We start from the raw sequence: 23627 nt of genomic DNA, 5'->3' as shown, positions 1-23627 counted from the left end.
CTAGAGCTGGTGCTTATTGCAGCCTAACCTTAGAAGGTACTCAAATGGAGTAATAAGGATTTAGCTCCTCACAGGCTGAAGGTAGTCAGCAACCCAGATCTCAGACGAGTGACCTAAATACCTTTCTAAGCAGTAATGCACTATAATCGCTGCCAGCAGCCTGCCAATCATGTTCTAAATTAAAAATCCTAGAACAGACTGGGTTAAATATCATCTAGATGCAACTACCATGCCATGGGCAGGGATGCTAGCCACTAGGATGCTAGACTAGGTTGCTGTGGGTGCAAACCAGCCTGGCCTTGAACACTTCCATGGATGGGACACCCACAACTTCTCTGGGCAACCTGTTCCACTGCCTCACCAGCCTTTGAATAAAGAACTTTGGCCTAACATTTAACCTAAACCTCTCCTCATTTAGTTTAAAACTATTCCTATAACTATGCCTTGTCCTATAACTACCTGTTATGCAAAATGTTGCTCTCCCTCTTTTTTTATAAGACCCCTTTAAGTATTGGAAGGTTGCAGTGAGGTCTCCCTGGAGCCTTCTCTTCTCCAGGCTGAAAATCCCCAGCTGTCTCAGCCTGTCTGCACTGGGAAAGTGCTCCATCTCTCTGATCATCTTGATCCACTGTATTGATTCCAAGAGGTCCATGCCTTTCCTGTGCTGAGGACTGCACACCTGGACAAAGTACCCCAGGTGGGGTCTCACGAGGGCAGAGTAGAGGGGGAGAATTGCCTCCCTCAGCCTTTTGGCTGCTCCTCTTTTGATGAAGGCCAGGATGCAGTTTGTCTTTTGGGCTGCAAGTGCACACTGCTGGGTCATGTCCAGCTTTTCACCCATGAGATCCCCCAAGTCCTTCTTCATAAGGCTGCTCTCAATAAGTTCATTTCCCAGCCTGCACTCATATTTGTACAGGTGCAGCCCTTCCATTTGCACTTATTGAGCTTCATGAGGTTCTCATGGACCCACATCTTAGGTTTGTCCATGTCCCTTTGGGTGGCCTCCCATCCTTCTGTTGTGTCACTGCACTGCTCAGCTTGGTGTCATCTGCAAATTTGCTGAGATTGTGCTTGATCTCACTGTCTGTGCCACCAGTAAAGATATTAGAGAGTACCAGTCCCAAGAAAGAGCCCTGAGGGAACCTCCTTGTCACTGGCCTCCACCTGGACATAGAGCCATTAATCACAGCTCTCTGGCTATATCCATATCTCCAGATATTCCACCCTTCCAATCCATGTCACTCCAATCTGAAGATAAGGATGTTGTATAGGACCGTGCCAAAGGCCTTACAGAAATCTAGATAGCTGATATCAGACATCCTTCCCTTGCTGACCATCACAGAAGGCAACCAGATTGGTCAGGTAAGATCTGCCCCTAGACAAAAAAGCCTTAAATCTGAGATAACTGAAACAAAGGCCCACCCTGCAGATAGATTCAAGCTTTAGTGCAAAGTAAGTACAGGCCTACTGGCAATTCTGACTCAGATGCCTCAATTCTCTACACAAAATGAAATTGGAAGAATTTCTTTCCCATTTCCTTTACAACTTAGTATTTCCTGCTGGGCAAAGTTTTGAGAAGCCTCGTTTTTCCTCATACATTGTATGGAAAAGAATAGTTTCCTATTTAGAGTTTTGAATTCCACTACAGAAAAAGGACACTTGAATATTTAATTATTTGATTTAAAAAAAAAACCCAAAACCCTAGTTCAGGCACTATTAAAAAAAATTCCCAAATCCTAAAGTAAAGGAAAACTTAGACAAGACAACACACTACAACACTCAAACCTTGCAGAAAAATTCAAAACAGGAGCTATACTGCAATATTTAGATTCCAGAATTCAAGTTTTAGATTGACTGATAGCAGAAAGTAGGAAAGTTTCTATTTTTCATTGCAAGGCAGTTTTCTTACTTTTGAGAGTATTTATATCTTACCTTTCCTAGAAAAGCCATAGCATGGGAATTGCCAGCATTAGCTGCTTGATTGAAGTATTCAAATGCTCGCTGTAGAAAAGAAAGCAAGTGTTTTAATCACCATCACCATGATTTGAGCAACTTGTCTTACAAACGGAGTAGAGGCAGGTAGATTTGTTTGCGAAGTTACCAGGCTCTTCTGGGAGCAAAAGTTACCCATCCCACCTAATTTAATATATGTGACAGAGTTCTTCACTTATACAATTGCAGTATTAAGCAGCAATCCCTCTAACCAGTGTATTCCAAAACCGGGAAGGGGAAAAACCAACAAGCTACAACTGCTACTATGCATTAGCTACACAGGGAGATCTTACTTTCTTATGGTACCATCAAACCCTGTTTAGAATAGGCAAGATTTGCCAGTTCCTATTCTACTTTTACACAGAAATTGGTTATACTCCTTCTGACCACTCACTATCATCTCTGTACCCTCCTAAAGCTGTCATTTTGAGGTATTTTAAATATGATGACTAATAAATAATTTCTGTTAAATAATTACTGTATTGGATTAAATAATCCTCAGGACTGCACATCCTTACATCTCAATTTTTTCAATACTTACTTCAAGATGAGGTTAGGTATTTTAACTTTCATAAGCAAGGTTGCTAGCTTGGCTTACATCTGCAGAAGTTCTATTTTCTATGCACACTTAATATCTTTAGTATTTGAAGTTGCAGTGTTTTGTTTACAGAAGCAAAGCATTCTTGCAAGCCACAAACTACACTATCATCACTAATTCAGGCCCAGAGCATCATGAAGACTGTACCACATTTACAAAAGCTCAGCCAGTTCCAGTACTACTTGATAAGAAGTTTTTATTTTTGATATTGTCATTTTTAAAATGGGTAATCCTAAACTAGTCATGTAAAAAAATCAGTTCCATCTTCTAGTCACATAAAGATTAAGTCTTCTTGAATAAGGCTACTGAAATTGTTACATACCATGCAGTGGTACTTAAACACTTTTGCACCACTTTCTCAGTTATACTTTCTCCCCCTCTGCCTAGTGAAATATGCACCAGAGATATTGAGAAAAGGTACCTGATGATTTTGCTCTACTCCTCTTCCCCCATGCAAGTGCAACTGTCCAAGGCCAACCTTAAAAAAAATTTCACATCGCAAGTAAGTCACTTTTCCCTTGGGACTTCCTTTTTCTAGCAATACAGAGATAGCTGAGCTAATTACATGCACATAGATAGACAATGTCAGAGTTAAAGATGCCACAAAGTTTGAAGGCACAGATTCGATTCAATAACTACAGTACAGTCCTACTTTTTCACACTAGCCTAAATGGAAATTTATCCTAGATAGAAGCAACATACTGTCCCAGATGTAAAGTAACAAATGTTCATTTGAATCCTGCCTACGAAAGTCTCAAGTTTTACATGACCAGGTTTGCTTGGGACAATTTCCCTCTGTTAGCATCCTCCCCTCCTGGACTGTGTGTAGAAGAGGTCCATTCCATAGCACGCAGAAGTCACGCAAGAGTGGGAGCAGTGAGAAATTGAAACCCCTTATCAAGGCCAGTATTTTTATCTAGCCTTCTTACACAACATCTGAAGTTATCCTTGAAATAGTCTGGTTGGTTTCTAGTGAAAGCCAAGATCTCATTCCTAAGATGCTAAAGTTATTTCCAAAATAATTTGCATTTTCTGTCCAAGTTCTACCTTAAACGCAGCTAGACAATAAGTCTCTTCACATAAAAACTAAGGGGCAAACAGGAAACAGGTTGATTTGGGATGAAGAGAACACTAAAGCTCCAATGTCTTTTCATATTTCATAAAGTTGTTCCTGTAATTCTTGAAAATGTCTGAATGTCATCAGGTGAACTGAATCTTACCTGTGCTTGTACATCTCCCTTCTCTGCTAAAAACTGGTAATACTGGATCAAGTCTTCTTCTAGCATCCCACTTGCCATTCCTGGATTTTCTACTTCATCTGCTAAGCGAATTCGCTGAACTACTGTGCCACCAGTCAAGGAAATGTCACTAGCAACTGGAAAAGAGACGAGACAAATTTTCAGACAGGTTATTTCAATACAGAAATTACACCATAACCTAGTAAAACCAGACGTCTACGGAGCTTCCAGCTGTTACTCAAGAGAGAATTACTTTAATACCCTCCAAGACATTTCAATACAGCTAAAAATAGCTTATCATAATGCAGAGCCATAACTTAATATCAGAAATTCTCTGTTTATACTATCAGTGTTGGAAGTACTTTAGTATCTTCTAGTTGAATGATGAAGAAGAACACAAAGTCAAGAATGTTACCCTAGTAAAAAGATTTTACCATGATTAGCTACAAGACGGTAGTGAGTGAGAGCAGATTCACAGCTCTGAAGGACTCCTATCCCAGCCCAGTACCGGTAACCCTAGAAAGGAAATGACATAAATATGAAACTATCAATTACTTGAGAACATACTGCTTGCAATGTTACAAACTTCTTTCACGTTACTTGATCAAGATTTGACGAGACGATAGGCTAGACAAAGGCTATGTAGCATTGTAGCTACATAAAAAACCAATGACTGACACTATTAAAAGTTAAACATGGCTGGTATAGTTCAGATATTACTCAAGAAAAAGCAAATAAGTAGAATGACACTTAAGGGTGAACATGTAAAGCCTTTTATTTACACATTGCACTTTGTCTTAAATCTCACAATACCGATTAAAACAGCGTTTTCTGTAATGATCTCTTTCATAGTTCTCATTTGATTACAAAAATTTAAAGTCTGACAATTCTGATTTAAGCAAGAGATTTAAACATGGCCCCATCTAAATTCATAGCGGCACATAGCTTAAAATGAGCAGACTCATCCTTGAATTAAAAATGAATGATGGGGAACATACTACTGCCCACTCAATGCATGCAAAATGATGCAGTGTTTGGATGGGGTATTCATATGAAAGGAAATCTAAACACTGAAGATGTAGGAGTACAAAACACTCTTGCACGTTTAAAGTTATTAACCATCTTACTTACCAAGATCATATGAGCAATCAGATTTCCTCCTAGAGCTCCAAAAGTGTAATACACCAGGGCCTTAAAACAAAAATCACTGGTTATTTAACATCAGCCCCCAAGAGAAAACACAAGACCACACACTGAAAATTTCTGAATTACCTTAGCTTGACTCGAATTGACTCCTAGGCCAGATGCATATAGAAATCCAAGCGCCTAGAAATACAAAAGCACACCTTTTAAAAAACCACAGATCAATTCTCCTGGAATACATAGGCATAAAGATTCAAAGCTGCAAAGAGTATGCCAAGCTCTACCTTCAGTTTGGGCTGCCTATATCTATGCTCTTCCCTGCCCCTTTCGAAGTATGACGTTTCAAAATCATTCAGTTGCTTAGGATGCTAACATAAAATAGTGTTTCACCAGAATTTGGATGAGTGAATCAAATGGAAGAAGCAAACTACTACTTCCCAGAATATCAAGTGTAGATCCGAAGGTCCTAAACAGTGAAAGTATCCCAGCTTAAAGACCCTCAAGTGAAGCTAAGCAGTATTTGTCAGGTTATTCATGTACCCAGTTTGCCTCAGACACCAGTGTAAACATCTGTGAACCACAGCCTTGCATAGAAGACTCATACTGTTTGATTCAGAGATCCTATGAATTCACAGTTTTGCATCTGCTCTGCCACTGGTTACTTGCAGACTACTGTGACTATAAATATAAACAATCAGAATGCTCTGAGCTATATATCTGAGGTTCTTTCAGAAGTTATTTTTGTTCTTATGATTTACATAGTTATTGCTCTACCTATCACACCTGTTACAGCTGGTAGCTCAGAATAGAAACTAGCAGCACAGAAGATAGTGTATATGTAAAGATGTCTATATTTCACAGTGTTCTTAGACTATTCTAGGCAATCTGAAAGCACACACAAAAATTATCTCATGCAGACAATGTTGAATTTTAGATCAATAAAAGTCAAGGTCATCACTGAGAGATAAAGTCTCTAGAGAAAATATGCTCCTGCTTTCTATTGTAAATGGGTACTCCACAATTAAACAGGGAACAGCTGGAGATTTGGTAGCCAAAGAAGAGAAAGTTAATAGCTCCTTAAGAAGCTGACACTTCCAAAACAAGTGATAACTAAACAATAAGTAAGGGATAAGTAAACAATAAGTATTATGCAGGTATGAGATTTTAAAATCATTAACATCCATATTTCATGACATTTTGTAACAGTAAGCACGAATAATTCTGTGTTCAAAGGCACAGGGACAAAGCAACTCCCAATCCACTAAATACACATCAAGTTTCCTAGGAGTTTTTATTTCCTAGATCATAAACTGGTGTCATCTCAGATAAAACTGCAAATGAAAAGTCACAACATTGCACAAAAAACCACATAAAAAGTACACAGTTTCAGAAGGTTAGCTGGCTGGAGTCACCTACATATACCTGTTTTTTTGACTCAAATATCCAATGTTGTCAGTCATAACAGGGAAAAAAAACCAAACCACCACCATCACATATTTCTGGTAGTTAAACATTTTAAAACTCAAACAGAAGATGTGTTTATGTTTACTTTGAGGGTACAGGTGCCATCTATAAAAGCACCTAGAGGAATAACCTATATTTATAGGTTATTTTTATTTTATTTCATTTATAAACCTATAGAAGGATCTAAGGATATACATACCATTTGTCCTTTAGGAGAACCTTCTTCCGTTAGTTTTTCAAATAGTTCTTTTGATGACTGGATGTTCTGCTTCAGGTAATCCCCAAACAGCAAAGCATAAGACACTTTCTCCATGGCCTTGGTATGATTCATGTCAGCTGCTTTCAGAAGATACTGATATGCTCTTAAGAGAAAACAATTTCTTTGTCAACTTGAAGCAATGTAGCAAATTCCATTCATAAACCTGAAGATTCTGGAGAGGGGTTTTGTTTCTCTGTTTTAGCCTTTATTTTCTAAAAATGCATCTACCTACAGTCATTTGTTCCAGCTACAAATCATCAATATAAGCAACAACACATGACTTAGTTAATGGACAAGCTGAATTCTAATGTTTGCTCTACTCCAAAAGCAAAGCAGTATGCATTTCCTCTCCTCTAAGACATACAAGAAATGGAAGGTCAAATGATCATATTTTTGTAGCAACAATTTTTAGTTCTGTACTAGGTGTCCAGTAGAACCACTCCCAGAACAGTCTTGTATATCACGGTAAACAGAAGCAGCCTCAAAAAGACTATCTAGTCTCTACAATCTGAGTGCAAAACCACTCCAGTGAAAACACCAAGCCTTGGGCCCAAGGCAACAGCATACGTGATCAACCTTGTGCTGAAAAAGTCATGCTGACCAACAGGGGGATCTCTGGATACTCCTCTATTTCACTCTCAGAACTGGTAACCCTTCAAAGTAATTTCACAGCAGATGGTTTCACAGCAACTAAACACCTCCTAACCTTACACATGGTTACACAGTATCAGCAAGCCTGCTTCAGTTTAGCCTCAAGGACCTTTGAGAGCACTCAAAAATTTTCATTTACCCCTCCTCTGCTCTATTCTCAGACTTGCTCTTGTTCTTTAGGACAGACTGAGGCATACCTGGTTCCTCACAGAAGTTCATCTTCTAAGAAAGTGTAAGCTGTACAAGAGAACTAACACCTAATATTGTTTTAGAGAATTCTTACACTATTTCATACTAAAAAATACTACTCAGAATCCAACAGATATTGCCTCTCTTTGTCTTTGCCAAGGTGCAGACAACTTTAGCTGTACATCACTTTCCCTGACACAAACACACTCCCTTCTTTTCAAAAATGAATCTAAAATAGTTATAGTCCTTACATATTAATCAGCTGAAGTCACCACTTACTGAGGAAGTTGTCAACATGAATAGGAAGATCTAAATTAACATAGCAATTCTAGATTATAGTGGTAAGTCCACAGCTATTTAATTAGTAATTGGATGCCTTCAGAAAAAAAAGTAGAATGAACAGAACACTAATTTCTAATTTTTTTATTTGTATATAAGCATTACCCTCTTCTTCCTAAGAACATTAATTATTAGAATTATAATGATTTGTTAATTTTAAGTTTGATACTATTTTTATGGCGACCAAAACCATCAGAAAGCAGGAGAAAAAACAGAGCAGGACAGGAAATGCCAATTTTTTCCTCTTTATCTTTGAAGCAGAATGAGAACCAGACTGTAAGAAGCATGTGAAAAGGGCAATTACCTCATATCACGTTCTCAGTGTTTTTCCTGGCCAGTTGCCATCTATAAACTGGAGCTAGAGAACTGCAGCATCACCTTGCATTAAGTCAATGTTTTGATGACACCCACTCTTCAGAAATTCATCTTACACAATTTTTACTGCATTCAAAGGAATGCAGGCATAATTTTTTTTTCTAAATACCCTGTATTTGCTACCTATTTTCTATCATTGCATGGCTTGATGTTGAGTCCAATAAAGCTCAAAATCTCAGGACAGCTCAATCAAGTTCTTTTTGCATTAAGCAAAAGTGACCAGCCATATCCATCCTTCTCCTGTGGGGGCAGATGAGGTATACTTACACTTTCTTCTGAGCCTTTTTACTACTTTCATTAAGGATTTTCATTCCAATCTGATATACATCCTCAGCTTCTTGCATCTGCCTTCTCTTATTAGACTGCTCTTCAGCTAAAAAAAAAAAAAAAAAAAAAAAAGTGTACATTAAGAGCTCAAATTATACCACTGCAGACTATCCTCTCAAAATTCCTATTCATTCTAAAGGGTAAGTACAGCTAGAAACTTGCTTTTGAAAACCAATAAAAAAGTGATTACAAAAAGCTGTCTAATGGATGTGTTTGATATATTAATAGGTGATTTTGGGTGTGATGTCTCATGTATAAGTTTGCTGATAAAATGTTCTTTTCATTTATTGCTCAAAAGCAAGCTGTGCAGGTTCCTCCTTCAGAAGGACACTTCCTAGAGAAGGGTAGCCTTTCTGTAACAAATCAGTAAGTATAATGGGCAACACTGTCAAACCCCTATCCTCCTACAGCCTCAAACAGTTTTATGGATGTCTTCATTGCAAGATTTCCAAATCAGGTCTGGGAACTGGCATGTTTTAAAACTTCTTCCATCATGAAACCTTTGCCTTTATAACTACTTGTTTATTATGGTATGAAGTGGTCAGAGACTTCTACATCCTGAACTAAAGAGCATTAAGAGGACTGAAAAGACAAACCTAAAAAAGCATTATTTGAACAAGAACAATCCAAAAGGTTGCTTACATTCACAGAAACCCCACTTTTGATCTTTCTTGTAATCATAGGTTGTTGCACACCAAAGCCTGCCATCTTCCCTCCCATCGGCAGTGCACTCTGCATATTCCTTCTCCATAAACAAAAACGGAAAGTGGCAAGGTTCACCATCTGCAGTGCCTCCAAGAGCTGTCAAAACTGAAAATACACACCCTGCAATTAGACTACACTCCTTTACTCCCAAATTTGAATCATATTACAAACAGAAAAGTGCTCCTGTGTTGGTTTTAGGCACAATCACGACAGAACCCCGCACATGACAAAATGCTATATTGAAAATACTGGAGTGTCAGCAGGGAGTACGCGCTAACATATGAAAAGATTTAAGTGAAATCACTATGATGTAGATGAAAGGATTCTCATCACTATGAGTTTGGTAATTTTCTACTCTTGAAAATACTTAAATTAAAATAATTATTTCATTTTGCCAATATATTTAGTTGCATTCAAAATGACTTTGAACAGCATAATTTATCCCTTCTCATGCACTAAAACTTCAAAGGTTACTGATTTTATTTTAAAATATTATGATATTAGAATCAATCTTCTGTGAAGACTAGGAATTCTCTCTCTAGATTTTGAAGATGGAATTATTTCAGTTAGACTTTTATAAAAGTTTTCCTCTTTCACTAAGCTAAATCCAACAATTGCGTTCAGCTTCATTTGAAAACATTTGCAAAATCATGCAGCTGACAATGCCAATTTTAGAGTTTTTTCAAGTTAACTTTGTAATTTTTGTAGCTACAGAGAAAATTAGGGGTTTTTTTGAGGGTTTATAATTGAAAGGCCTAAAGACCATACTAGTTTAAATATTTCATGTTGATTTTTTGAAGCAAAAGAAAGTCTTCAGGTATAGCTGGACCTGTTCAAACTGCTCTTCATAACTGGATGCCTTGACACAAGGTTCCACCACATCACTCCAAGTTAATTATATCACAAGAGAGAAACTGTAATTTTCAGTAACTGCACTCAAAAATAATGTGTTAATATGCAATTAGTCTGGAATAATTTCAGACATTTGTTACCTACAAAGTAATATACAAGATCCTGCTAAGGGTGTTCATGTAACTAAAACTTATGGGACCTCTTACCACTGTCATCTGAACAAGCTCCAAGTCCAGAAGCATTCTTTGAGAAAGCCTGGTTTTATTTGTATTGTTTTGTACCTTGTCTCCTGTGTGGAAAGCAGTTTTACACAGGCTCTGCATGAGATGCAGCTGCATATTAAAGTTATGAAATTACTCTGCCCCAATGCTCCCCTCTTTGCATTTTTTAAAATTCTAAATTCAACCATAATGCTGTTTTTGTTCCCAGATAATAACAAAGACTAATCTCAAGAGCAACACAGCAATGCAATCACAGGTTAAAATGCTCACAACAGTTATTTATGTACTTAGACATGGATAAATACTAAGTGAGGCAAACAATTTACCCAGAGGATAAATTAGTTTTTGTCAAACCAAATGCTCCAGAAGCAATTTACCTCTTTACTATCTCTGAATAAAATATGTGGTATTTCATTATATTTGTCCTAATTTACATGTGTCTTGTTTCATACTTTAAGCTGCAAGAAACCCAAATATGGATTATTTATAAGTACTGGCAATATTACTGTGAGAATCTTCCAAGTAAGGAAAATTGGAATTGCCTGCTCTTTATAAACTTGTGAGCAATTTTCAGCAAAAACTGTTTAGTATGGAACTTCAGTGTTATAAAACCCTAAAACACAAAACAGCAATAACTAAAGAAATAGAATTTTCTTTACACACAATCTCATCACTCATGAGAAGAGAGCAGGACAACTTTCTTAGAAAGCTAAAACCTTTACTAGCACTTATTCTAAATTAGTCATTTTTTTGTTCCATATCCTATAAAACATACATGGAAATTTGCAGGATATACTTTTGTTCCACACAATGTCATGACATACATAGTAGCTAACCTCTTTTTAGAAAAGCTTTTATGTCCCTTAATGCAGTCCTGTTACCAGTAGCTCATCTGGAGGTGTACTATCTGTACCTCAGATAGATGCTCAGTTAAAGCATTTGTAAAGCTGTCCTTTAGCACTCTTCTCTCCTAACAGAAAACATGTACTTTTCTTTTAGAATTACTTTTTAAATAAAAAATTCCTCCATTCACACTGCTTATTTAATTAATAAGATGCTCCCAGACCTGTGCAAGACTCTAACTTATGGTTTTTGAAAGTCACTTGCAGTATGTTGATAGGTATAGTTAAAAACCTTAGTTCCTGAGGAGCCAGTCAGCTGAATATATTTTTGCATGAGATTAAAAGTATCTTAAAGTTTACTTTTGAAATAGACTGAACTGACTAAATATGGTGCTTAGCTCACTGTTTTGTGGCAGAAAGATATTTAGTGGATTTTACATACTTTTTTCCTGTACAACACAGCATCAAACAACAACACAGCAATGTTAAGCCTATTACTGAGTTTTCACAAACTAATATTAGTTCTGCTCTAATAAGGAAACAGCTTAGAAAACAGACAGTCATTACATGATAGAGCTCATTTAATAACTCCTGCTTTCTTTTGACATTTCAATATGAGTTGAGAAGACAAGTATCATTAGTACCACATTACTGTATTTCTCAGTAACATAGAAAATTTACTTTTTATGGACAAGTAACAAAGAAAAGTCTGCTGCATAGGTTAAGGTACTCAACTGTGCCATCTAGTTATCAACTACTAACTGCAAATCAAAAAATCATAAAATTATGTATTAAAAATCCATATTATAATCCCTGGGAATTTTGGCCCAAGACATAAGGTATTACCTATATTTAAAAACTTCATGAAGTTTACATGCAGTTCAGATGCCACCCTGAGGCTCTCAATGCTGTTCCAGGAAGCTTGTCTTTACATTACTATTTGTTCCTTTTCTGTCAATTGAGTCACCAGGCAAACAGCCATGGGATTGAAAAAAGATTGATGCAAATTTCTCTTTGTATTGCTGGTGCACATACAGAGCACAGAATCTGTAATTGACTTCTATTTGAAGAAATCAGGGCCTTCTCTATTTGATGCTTAAAGCTTTCCAGCATGACAGAAACAGTAAGAAAAATGGAAAATTCTTTCAAATGCATCTGAAAATAACTACTCATTTCAATTACGGTACCTTTCAAGACATTTTGATGCTATTTCTAATGAAAAAGGCAGCAATTACCACTCCATTGCAGAAAGGTTAAGACACTTGTTATTTCATATTCAAAATTACTGTTTGTGTTCACCCACATGCTGGAGTTACTCAGACTCATCTATGCTGCCACTTGTTCAAAAGCCTGTGAACACTTACCTGGACTCTGTATTTCTGCTTCTTCCAAATCCTTATTTAATAGATCTGACACTTCTAGAGAGTTCAACTCTTCCAGTGAATTCTCTTTTTCCTCTTCTTGACTGTGAAAGCTCTCTTCATTCTCTGATTGAGAGTCCGATTTCCCAGATTCAAGGAAGATCTGACCTGCTACCACTCGAGTTCCTGTGGAATGATCCTTTACCTGGTCCTCTGCAGATAAAGTCTGAAGGAAAGCAGCCACATAATTTAGAAGATTAGAAACTGAGAAGCAGCAGCTGGCTTAAAATCCATTTAAAAACTTCTTAAAAGATACGGTTAATTAATTAAACAGTTGAATCAAAAGCAAGCTGAGCTACCTCTATCAGCTTTCATTGCCTGTATCCCTTTCACATCTTTGTAAAAAAACGTTTCAAACTTGTAACGCAGTATTAATTTCTCTGATGCACAGAAAAAATTAATGAGACAGCAAGAGCTACAGAAAAGCTTAAAACCTAAAATCGAATTATTGTTCTGAATTTCAGACCTTTGCTCTCACTCCACAGGTAAATCAGAATGACTAGAAACTTATCTCACCTTTGACTCCAGTGATTCATCCTGATTTCCTTCTTCATCTAGAAGAGACATTATAAGTCAGTAGAATGCTTTTCCATGAGTAACTATCTCAAAAATAAAACCTTTAGTTACAATACTGTACCATAGTTCTGAAACATTCTAGCATACTAAGTTGACTAATATACTTCAGAAAAACCTTATTACTGTGATGAGGAGGAATCAAATGTTTCAGAAGTGATCCTCTTCCTTAAATTATGCCAACACAACTCTGTGTTCCATAGTGAAAAAAGTGTGCTTTTTCTAAACCCAAATCACAGTCTGAATGATTCAAGTCCAACTAAACTACTTAAAGGTTTTCATCAAGTGAAAAAGGCTGTGGAACATAAGGTTTTTAGTCACCAAATCAGCTTTAGTACCAACAGCTTCAGTAGTTACAAGAAAGTTGTATTCATACCCCCAGGCTTATAAGGAAACATTGTCCTTTATAGAATGCCAATTCATTCTGCCTGACCAGCATATTCAAACCTTTATATAGAGGTTTCTCTTCAAAACTGTGAGGAATTAGTTTATCTTTAAGATACTCTTCAAGAGATGCAAGTCTTGTTTAACTGTCATCTTGTCTAAAAGCTATATGATATTTGATTAGAAAGACTGGAAGGAGAAGAAATGGTAAGCAAGAAAGGCTATTAGGCAGACACTAAAGGAATACAAGTGAAAAGGTGAAGATAATCAGAAAAACTTATTTATGACAGCTTTACCATTGTTTTTCTGAATTTTTTCTGCAACAATTGCTCTGTTTCTTTAACTAAAATGGGCTTCAAACAACTTGGTCTGTGCTATCATTTTGATGGGAAGCCTCTAAAATTAACATCACGGAGATGTGACTGTTCAGAGTCATCAGTATTTGATAACACCTCATTTCAGCAAACAAACCCCCCTACATTTGAAAGAAGATGCCACAGGCCTCCCTCTCTCTGGTACACAACTCAAAATAAAAGCTCAAAACAAACAGATCGCTTAGCAAAGCTGCCACTAGCTCCTCCTAGCCATGAAAGCCTACCTGCACAAACACTTCCAACAGTTTATAGAACTCGGCTGACTCTAGTAAGCACTCAGCAGCAAACAAAACCTGCACAATTTTCATTCTCATGCAAATAAAGTCACTTACCAGAGATAAACCATCTCTGAAGCAACAAATTCTAAACATGACACTTCACTGGATCATGTTTTGAAGCCTACTACTGTAACCCTTGCAATGATAGGATTAATCTTGGAAATCGCTTTCTGGAATCTAGATTCCACATTGTTACTTGAAGTACAACCTTTGATTGGAATAAGTGAAAAGATGAGGGAGAATTCAACTTTAAGCTGTAACAGCGTAACAGAAATTAAGAAAAAATGTGAAGACTTGTAAGTGAAGCTGCAAAACTATGGTGATGAGATCACTGAGTACAACTGAGACATATAAATAACAGCCTGTTGAGGATGGTGAAGAGGATGTAAAGCTCAAAGAGTCTGACTGCCAGCAGTCATGGAATTAAAAAGGATCTAGAACAGTTGATGTGGGTAAGCAGCTGTACTCTACAGGTCTGAAAATGAAAATGCGTAGAACACTTCAGAAAAACTTGTGGCAACAGCAGAGCATTCCAGATGAAACAGACCCTGCAAGACAGCATAAGAACAAACACCAATTTGGAAGAAAAAAACCATTATGAAGCATAAGGAAAAAACAAGGCCAGCTGCATTTTTGGCAGAGACCTCAGGGCTTGGCAGCCTGAGGAATCTAACAGATAAGGGTGATTGTGATAAATCATAAGAAAAGAAGTTCTGCCACTGAACTTTGACACTCCAGATCATGATATGAGAACTGGTCTTTAAATTCAGTAAAAGTACACATACATTTAGGATATTTGCCCGTGTTTCTATTTTGAAGTTATGAACAAAGTTGTCATTTACCATGTTTCCCAAATATTATATTCTATTATCCTAAGTAATTTTAACCTAAGACCAAATGCCACCTTCAAACTTCAGAGCTTGTCAAGACATCAGACATGCTTTTGGAGAGCAGGAAAACCAAGACAGGGTACCGTACCCAGTAGCTTGTATGCTCCTTCTAATATATACAAAGCACTTATGTAGTACCTGTTATTGCAGTAGGAAACATCATGTTTGGTTTTTTTTTAACAGCTATACCAGCTAGGGCGATTGTTTTTGTCTGTACAAAACCAGCCTATTTGCATGACAGCACCAGAGCTTTCTAACATTTCAGAAAAGGCTTCACTAACTGATTTCAATCTGTGGTGGTAGGTTCACTTTATGTCAAAAGACCACACAAAAACAAATATAAATAGGTTATACTGTCTATGCACACATATGAAAGAACAATTTTATTGTAACTTCATATGCAAAAGGTTTACTAAATTGAAAGGCTAGAGACACCTGAGCAACATAAGGTAGAGCTCACTAAGTGTTTGCTCTTCTTTGAAAGTAAATAAACCTATTTCTATTCTATTGCATCATTTAAATTTTCTCAGAAGAAACCAACTTTGTTACTGAGAAGTTGTACTTGAATGATTGTTTTCAAACAGTGGTTCCAAAAGGCACTAAAGCAAAACTAAAATATTAATTTTTCTGAGCTTTGAGACTTTTTCTAAGGTAGGCAGATGAGGTTGCAAAGATAATGAAGAGTATGACTAAAGGAGGGATCACTTACAGCCTTGCTGTTTCACAGAACTGCTGACTAATATGCACCCACTTACAGAAGTGTTTACTCCTATGAAACTGTTAAAACTATTCTGAAAGTGTTAATGAGAGGTCCATGAAAGGTCACAGCTGGGCCTAAGAACAGTTTATTAGTCAAGGCTGAGCTATTGAACGAATTCACAGATGTTATGTTTATGCACCTGTTTCAGAGATTAAAGTTGATATTATAGCTTGTTTTTCCACACTTCAATTATAAAAAGTAACTAAGTTTTTTTTTTTTTTTTTTTAATATTTGGATCTGTTACCAAGGCTGTATAATTCCATAAACCTCCTCTAAAAAGGCCAAGTGGAAATTAATCTCACAATTTGTAAAACAAATTAGGGAGTAAAATGATCTAATAAAAGGGAAAGGAAGGCAAAAATACCTGTGGCTCAAGTGGGCAGTTGACAATGTTGTACAGAATGCTTTACTTACAAACAATACTGAGCTGTAGACATTGCTGGGTAATTTCACACCCAGTTAGAACTTTAAAGCACTTCACAGAACCAAAATCTTTTTTCAACCATCCACCAATTCATATATAACTAAAATCAGCTTTAAGAAGTATTAATTTTTCCTCAATTAGAAAGGCCAGTGTTCAAGCATGCTATGTAAACATTGCAAAAGTTCTCTGGCAGTCTAAGCTAGAGAAAAAGATCCTACCAGATGCTGGATAGAGCTCCTACCATTTTGTGGGAATTACTGTTTTCAAGAGAGCACTAAGGAGAGAAGGGTAGAAACCAGAAGAGCTATGCAGTGTGATTCAGCAATAACGTCATTAGCTTGAGGGAGTTCAACAGTTCCAAAGTTTTGCTGTACCAGAAAAACAGATCAACTGACATCCCATAAACCTAGAGGGCTGCTACTACTAGACAAGAAATACCACTAGTTTCAATGTTAAAATGGTCACACACACTCAGGAAGTAGCTGAAAATTCAGTAAGCAAAGCAGTCCCCCACCGCTCTGATGAATCCCTAACTGATTACTGTTGTCAGTTTCCTTCTAGTTTTCGCCAAGCTCTCCGAGCCTCAAACACTATGACAACAAAGCAACTAGTGGGCTTCTGCTGAGAGCAGCGATCTCCCAAGTGGTGTGCACACCTCAGCAAGTATGCCAGCCAACCCACCGGGGCTGCAGGAATAACATACCTTTCAGACTTCATATTGATACATAAAATTTCTTAATATAGTGGACATTCCACCTTTATTTCATTCTTCTTTCATTTGTGGTTTTGTGCATGTTTTATGAGGCACATAGTATGTTAGGACAAGCGTATATGAATGTTTAACTTACAAAAAATACATGTAAAATGCATGCTCAAAAATCTTTCTCTGGAGAGGGGTGCATGAACAGAAATGGTTTGGTAGTGACTGCTTTAGAGCATCCATGAGAGATTTTCTGTTATATTTCTGGCAATTTCTTTCAATGCTGTTTTTGTGCAAGTGACTAGATAGACATTGAAAGAGAAAGCAAACTCTGTTTACCCTGTTCTTGCAGGAAAGAAGGAAACCTTAAGAAAAAAATTACCTCAAATTGCTTCTCATGAATTTTTTCGACTGATATATTCAGCACAGAAACAGACTCAATAGCATAGACACGTTCCCATTACACAATGCTTTAAAACATGCAGTGAGTTAAGTAAAATCCTTAAGTGGCACCTATTCAGCAAAAATAGTTCCAAAGTATCCTTGGCAGCAAGTAAATTGTTCCCAGTTACAATCTGTGCAACATATTCATTTTAGTTCAACTAGAAGACTGAGATATAGGTCAGCCATCACCCTGAATAAAAATCTTTTTTCCAGTGTCCTTGCAAGTGTTGGCTAACTCGTTACAGAACTTACTCTCCAGCAGTTCTTCAGTAGCAACCGAGATTCTCAACCAGGCAACAAAGCAAAGGCTTTAGGGAATATTTTTCAATCAGGTAAGTGAAAACAGAAAGGTCAGGGAAAACCTCTGAGCTCTGTCTTATGGTAGAATTAGTACTTCCCTACAGGTTTATGAGTGCGCTCATTTGTCCCACCAATCAGTGGGACAGCATAAAAACCTCTGCCTACTGCTGAAGCTAGCCATGGAAAATGTAGGAGAGTTAGAGGAAGCATCACTTCCTCTCTTCAGGCAGAATGAGAACATTTTTACCTCTTGGTCTGTGAACAAGAGGAAACAATCCCACTAATCAAATAATACCGGCAATCACAAAAAAAAGGAGGATTTTTCCAATGTTCTTAATAAGCGATCAGCAGGGGAAGGCCATCACTCCTGCAGTGACCAGAAGACAGCCAGTTTCATCTGGAGAACACACCCATGCTTAGCATTTTTTTAGCTGCTTCTGCCAATGCTTCTTAATATCTTTCCTCAGTCCCAATTTTAAATGCCTTCATAATCTGCAGCAATATAATATTAAAAAAAATATAGTGCCCATTCCCTTAAGCTTGAATTTTCTTGCATTCAACTCAAGTTTTCAATAAACTGATTTAAACAAAGCTTATGATAATAGTTACATTTAAAATATTCACTTATAAAAAAAGCTCTCATTAAAAACTCTTCCTAAAGTTAGGAAATGTCATACTTGGACCATTTTTACTCATTCTTCTTAAAACCCCTTCCACTATACTCACATCCCAGTTGAGTCTTTCCAGACCAGACACCAGAAACAATTAAACATTCAAGGAAGCATTTAATACACAGTCCCAAGACTTATACCAGTCTCTAATACAGAAAGTCATAGTGTTACTGTAGGAAATCAAAGCATGAAATGAGGACAACTTTCAGAATGATTCTTGTTAAAAACTGGAGCAAGAAATGTATTCCTCTTACAGCTTTCTGCCAAATTATGGACTCTCAACACCCTCTCCTAATTAATTGTGGCTATCAATGAACAGTTTGATATTGCAGTAGCAATTTTAGTTTGTAAACAGCTCCTAAGCCTACATTCATGTACTGTGCTTTCTACGGCTTATTAATTGTATTAGTTCAATTGAATCTAAACATTTTGTTTATAAAGGCTGAATTAAACTATCAGAACTTCATGCCCACAAAACAACTTTGTGAGAGGGGATTAACAGTCAAAGCAGGAGAGCTGCATGGTAGTACAGCCACTGACACACTTGACTAGCCCTTATCACCTAACTTCCACGTACACTACAGATGGTTCATCTGACATTCACAGTCCCATTCTCACCTTAGCTTTTTTCTTCATATACACTATGAATGAGAGCATATAGTTCAAAAGTTTGGCTACATCTCTCTGCTTTCACAGAACTTGTGTGTATTCTTTCAACAACTTCAAAAGTGCCCTGCTGGCTTATAAAGCGACCTGCAAAGCTCATATAATCCAGTAATATTATTTTAAAGTTCAACTTCCAGCTGCATACAGGAAAATGAACCCCAAAGTACTGAACTTACCTCTAGCGAAATGGTTAAGTTACTTTCTTGAAACAGTGTAAAAGCAAATAAATCCCCAGTAGCACCGCATATGGCTGTCCTTAAGGTAGTGGCTTCTGGCTTTATAAATAAATGCACTGCACATTTCCCCCACCAGCCCATGGAGGAAAGAAGGGTGTGGGAGGTAGAAACCCCAGGAAAGGAAGTAGATGACAACACATGAGAATCAGACAAAACCCAAGCTGCATAACAACAAAACAGGGACGGGAAAAAATATGATGGGGACATAAAACAGGACGCATAAATGTTCTCTACGTATCGAGGTGAGAAAACCGTTCTAATAAGGCTGAAATCAGCATTATCAGTACCTCAAGGAGAAAAATGCGTTCTAGGGAGAAAAAACGCCTCATTTCAGTTCTAAGCAGTGCAAGCACTACAAAGCGGGCTCCAAACGAGCTGCTTAAAGGCAGGCACCGCACTGAGCAATGCGTCCACCCCTAGCAGGCCTACGGTGAGGCAGAGCTCAGGCCAGCCCGGTCCCGCCACCCGCGGCCACGCAGGTGACAGGAGCCCCGCTCCCGCCGTTCCGCTCCGCCGCCTCAGCGCCCCGGAGAGGTCGGCGCTGCCCCCTCGCACCCCAAAGCCCCAGCGAGAGCACCGGGTCACTTCCCCCGCTGCCGCCGCCTCCGCGCCCCGGTGCAGGCGTCAGGACCCGCACAGATACCTCTGCGCCCCTCTCCCTCGCCGCAGGCCCCGGGGGGCAATGCCGCCGCAGCGCTCGGGCCCAGGGGGGCGTAGGGAGGCGGAGCCGCGGTACTCACCGGCCGCGGGAAGCGCTCCGACCGCGGGTAGCGTTCCGGCCGACAGCGCGGCCAGGCACAGCACCAAGGCCACCCAGCGCGCCCGCCGCCCCATCCCGCCGGGCTCTGAGGGGCCGCGCCGAGCGCCCCCGACTCCGGCTCTCTCGCCCCGCCCAGCGCGCCGCCGCCACCAATCAGCGGCCGCGCTGACGGCCGACTACGGGCCGCTGGCAGCAGCACACGCAACCCCGGGGAACGGCTGGCTCTACATGGCCCGCTCCGATTGGCTCGGCGGGGGCCCGGCTCGCCCGCCACGCCCTCCCGTTAGCAAATAGCGCCGCACGTGTCTCAGCGAGGGCCGTTGCGCCAGCGGTTCCTTCCGAAACGGCCCCTTCCATTGGCTCGTGCGCCGTTCCTACATCACCCACAGTTCCTTGCGAGGGCCGCGGCGCCGCCTGGGAGCGTGTGCTCCCCGGGCCAGCGGGGGAGCAGGGACTACACCACCCACAACTCCCCGCGCCGAACGGCGCAGGGCGCGAGCGCGGCGTCGCCACCCGGAACCCCGCCCATTCCGGGCTATAGGATACGCTTCGTTGAGTAGGAGTATGGAAGCAACAGTGTATTGTCTGCCTAAAGCAGCACAGATGGAGTATGTGAAACATAAAGAGTTTTAGTGCAACTATGGGACGCAACTCTTCGCTTCTCATAGGAATTGCATCTCTCTCTGTAGGTCAAAAAAAAGCAAACGAGGAAGGGAACTAGGAACCCAGCCTTTAATGGAATGAAACGTGGCTGGGTGGTAAATGTCACCGCGTCACAGGACTGTCCTGTTACACAGTGCTGTGCTGAATGATAAAGTGGGTTTTTCCCACTGTCTCAGCAGTGTCATGCCGCCTCAGCCTTACAGCGCTCCACTTGGGACCTCTGCAGGGTGAGAGTGGCCACCAGCGGCTGTTTCCTCTGTGGGACGCCGTGGCAGAAGCTGTGGCAAGTGCCGTCCCACCCAGGGCTGGCTGAGGGATTTTCTGCCTGCTACAGCAGAGTCCGCAGGCAACGGAACTCCTGCAGACAGGAGGTGTCTAAAGAGCATGTAAGTGCCTTGGATAGAGTCAACAAGTGGTTCTGATACTAAGTAGCAGAATACTGAAGTACCACTATTTTTTTTTTCTAGCTACACTACAGCTAAACAGCACACATGGCTAAACAGTTTGGCAGAACAAAGCCGCACAGGTGTGGGAATGCCATTTTCAAACGGGACTGCAGGGGTTACACCAGGGCGCTTCTCTGTGCTCACATCAGCCCTAAGTTTTGGTAAAAGGAAAAGCATAAACCCACCTGCGTGTGAATGTCCCCCCCTGGAGTGGAGGATGGAGCCCAGCCTGTCTGGGGAGTGGCGTGAGCCCCCTGCATGTGGCAGTGGCAGCGCTCAGGGGGGCCGGAGTGACCAGCCCTGGGCGGCAGCGTGAGGGCCGTGAGGCGACCTGGAGCCTCAGCAGTACTGCCAGATATGGCTCTGGCCTGCCCAGAAGGCATGAGGGCAGGGGTGGCTGCGGCAGGTTCGGGTGGTGTGTTGATGTAGCCTGATATTTTTGGTAGCGGGGGAGAGCCGCAGGGGTAGCTGCTGTGGGAAGCTGCTAGAAGCTTCCACTGTGTCTGACAGAGCCAATCTCTGATGGGTCTAAAGATGGACATGCTGCTGGCGCAGTTAGAGAGGTTGGTAATGCCTCTGTGATGACATATTTAAGAAGAATGTGGAAAATGCGTATTTTATGATTGGCTTTTCGCAAATATTAAAACGAATTTATGTTAGAAAGTAATGCTGTATTAATTCTCTTAAGTAGAGTATTAAATATAGTTTTAGGTCATAAAAAAATGTTAAAATAGAAACTATGCTATGTGGGATACCTTTTTTTAAGAAAGGACTTGCAGTGAGATAGCAGCCACAGGATACCTAAATCTTTCAGAGAAAAAGAATTTATTGCCCTCTTATCAGAAGAAACGAACTTCTTCCCGCCTTGAAGGCGCTATTAGGATTAAGAGGAAGAAGTTGACCGATGACCAGACAGAATCCTGTGTTTGAATGGAATTTATGCATCATGTATGAAGTGTATGAATATGCAACAGGCTGTTGTTTTTAAGGGTTAATCCTTCGTTAACGGGTGTCCTTTTTCAGGCTTGTGCTGCCTGGAAAAAGGTACCCGGACGTCCGTAACTCTTTGCTTCTATTGTCTCATATTGTCCTAATTCAAATTTTCCAAATTATTATTACTCTTAACTGTATTACTATTTTAATAACCATTTTATTACTATTAAACCTTTAAAATTTTAAAAACAAATGATTGGCGTTTTTCACAAGAAGATCAAAACTGTGCACATGCAGTTTTCTCCCAGGGGTGGCGAGGCGCTGCCCCCAGGGGCCATCCCAGATGCAGCGTGTGGCCATGTGCTGCTGTGGCCGCTGCCACCTCGGTGCGGCTCATGGCAAGCCTTGCCTGCCTGGCTGCCCCTAGCCAGCCGTGCTGCAGGCAGAAGGGTAAGGGTGGCAGTGGTGGCTTCCCCTTCCCGGTGCCCCCATGAGGAGAGGCGTTAAACAGGTGCTGCCACTGCCTGCTCGGTGGTGGTTGGGCCGCATGGCCGGCAGTGAAGACACAGCGAGCGACTCTCTGACATGGAACCTAGATGAGATCGACCTCTCGGTGGTGCAGGATCCTGCAGGAATCTTTAGTTGTTGACAGTAGTACCTATGAGCAGGAGTTTTTTCTTCTAGTCGGAGAAGAGGAAGAAGTGAGGACATGTGAAGGAAAACCACATGGCAACACCAAGGTCACAGGAAAAAAAGGAGGGAGAGAAGGTGCTTCAAGCATTGGAGCTGAGTTTCCTCTGCAAGCTGTGGGGAGGACTATGGTAAAACAAACTGCTCCCCTGTAATGTATGAATTCCAGAGATCCACTTCCAGCCCGTGGGAAAAGTCTGATCAAATCTGGAGCGCACAGATGCCAGAGAGAGTTCTGATTGACTGAAACACCAAAATAGGGAGAGAAGGCCCATGCTTCTAGACATAGAGAGAGAGGGCCCTTGCTTCCAAACTAGAGTAGCCTATCCTTAGTGGACTGCACCCTGTGAATGAGTGACCCACATCACAACAATTTTGGGATGACTCTTTGTCTGTGGGAGGCACCCCACGGCATAACAGAAAAAAGATTCCCTGAGTGAACAGATCTTGAGTGATGATCTGATCAAAACCCCCATGCCCTGTCTCCTTACACTGTTGATAAGAAAGAGAAAGGGACTGAGGAGGAAAAAAGGATGTTTTAAAGGCTTATTTTACTTCTCATTATCCTCTTCTGACTCTGTTAATAATAAATTTACCTTTAAATTTGAATCTGTTTTGCTCTTAGAGTGTTTTTCTCTCAGTCCTTATCTCAACTCATGAACCCCTCATTAATTTTTTTCCTTCTCCTCTGCTTGACTACAGCAGAGGAGGGTGAATGAACAACTTTTGTTAGTGCCTGGTGTCTGGCCAATATCAAACCACAACAGGTAGCTATGGGGCGGGTTGGGGGGGGGGGCTACAGGGCTATGAGGAGCTGCC

The 23627-nt window shown here is 40.1% G+C and overlaps 1 protein-coding gene across 1 annotated transcript in view; it reads right to left on the bottom strand.

Moving 5' to 3' along the window:
• Positions 1 to 20232, bottom strand: part of SEL1L (SEL1L adaptor subunit of SYVN1 ubiquitin ligase) — a 32858-nt gene extending 12626 nt beyond the window's left edge. Inside the window, exons 1-12 of the mRNA XM_084207448.1 lie at positions 20057 to 20232; positions 13133 to 13170; positions 12560 to 12782; positions 9218 to 9385; positions 8516 to 8621; positions 6635 to 6797; positions 5101 to 5154; positions 4960 to 5019; positions 4263 to 4344; positions 3811 to 3965; positions 3012 to 3068; positions 1933 to 2001 (exon numbers count right to left, since the gene is read on the bottom strand). Coding sequence (XP_084063574.1) covers positions 1933 to 2001; positions 3012 to 3068; positions 3811 to 3965; positions 4263 to 4344; positions 4960 to 5019; positions 5101 to 5154; positions 6635 to 6797; positions 8516 to 8621; positions 9218 to 9385; positions 12560 to 12782; positions 13133 to 13170; positions 20057 to 20150 — 1269 coding nt within the window. The 5' untranslated portion in view covers positions 20151 to 20232. The remainder of the gene's footprint in view (positions 1 to 1932; positions 2002 to 3011; positions 3069 to 3810; positions 3966 to 4262; positions 4345 to 4959; positions 5020 to 5100; positions 5155 to 6634; positions 6798 to 8515; positions 8622 to 9217; positions 9386 to 12559; positions 12783 to 13132; positions 13171 to 20056) is intronic.
• Positions 20233 to 23627: the final 3395 nt, after the last annotated feature.

The sequence above is a fragment of the Fringilla coelebs genome (assembly GCF_963513975.1).
Source record: "Fringilla coelebs genome assembly, chromosome: 6".
In the NCBI taxonomy this organism is placed as follows: Eukaryota; Metazoa; Chordata; class Aves; order Passeriformes; family Fringillidae; genus Fringilla; species Fringilla coelebs.
This window is presented reverse-complemented; position numbering and strand designations above follow the sequence as displayed.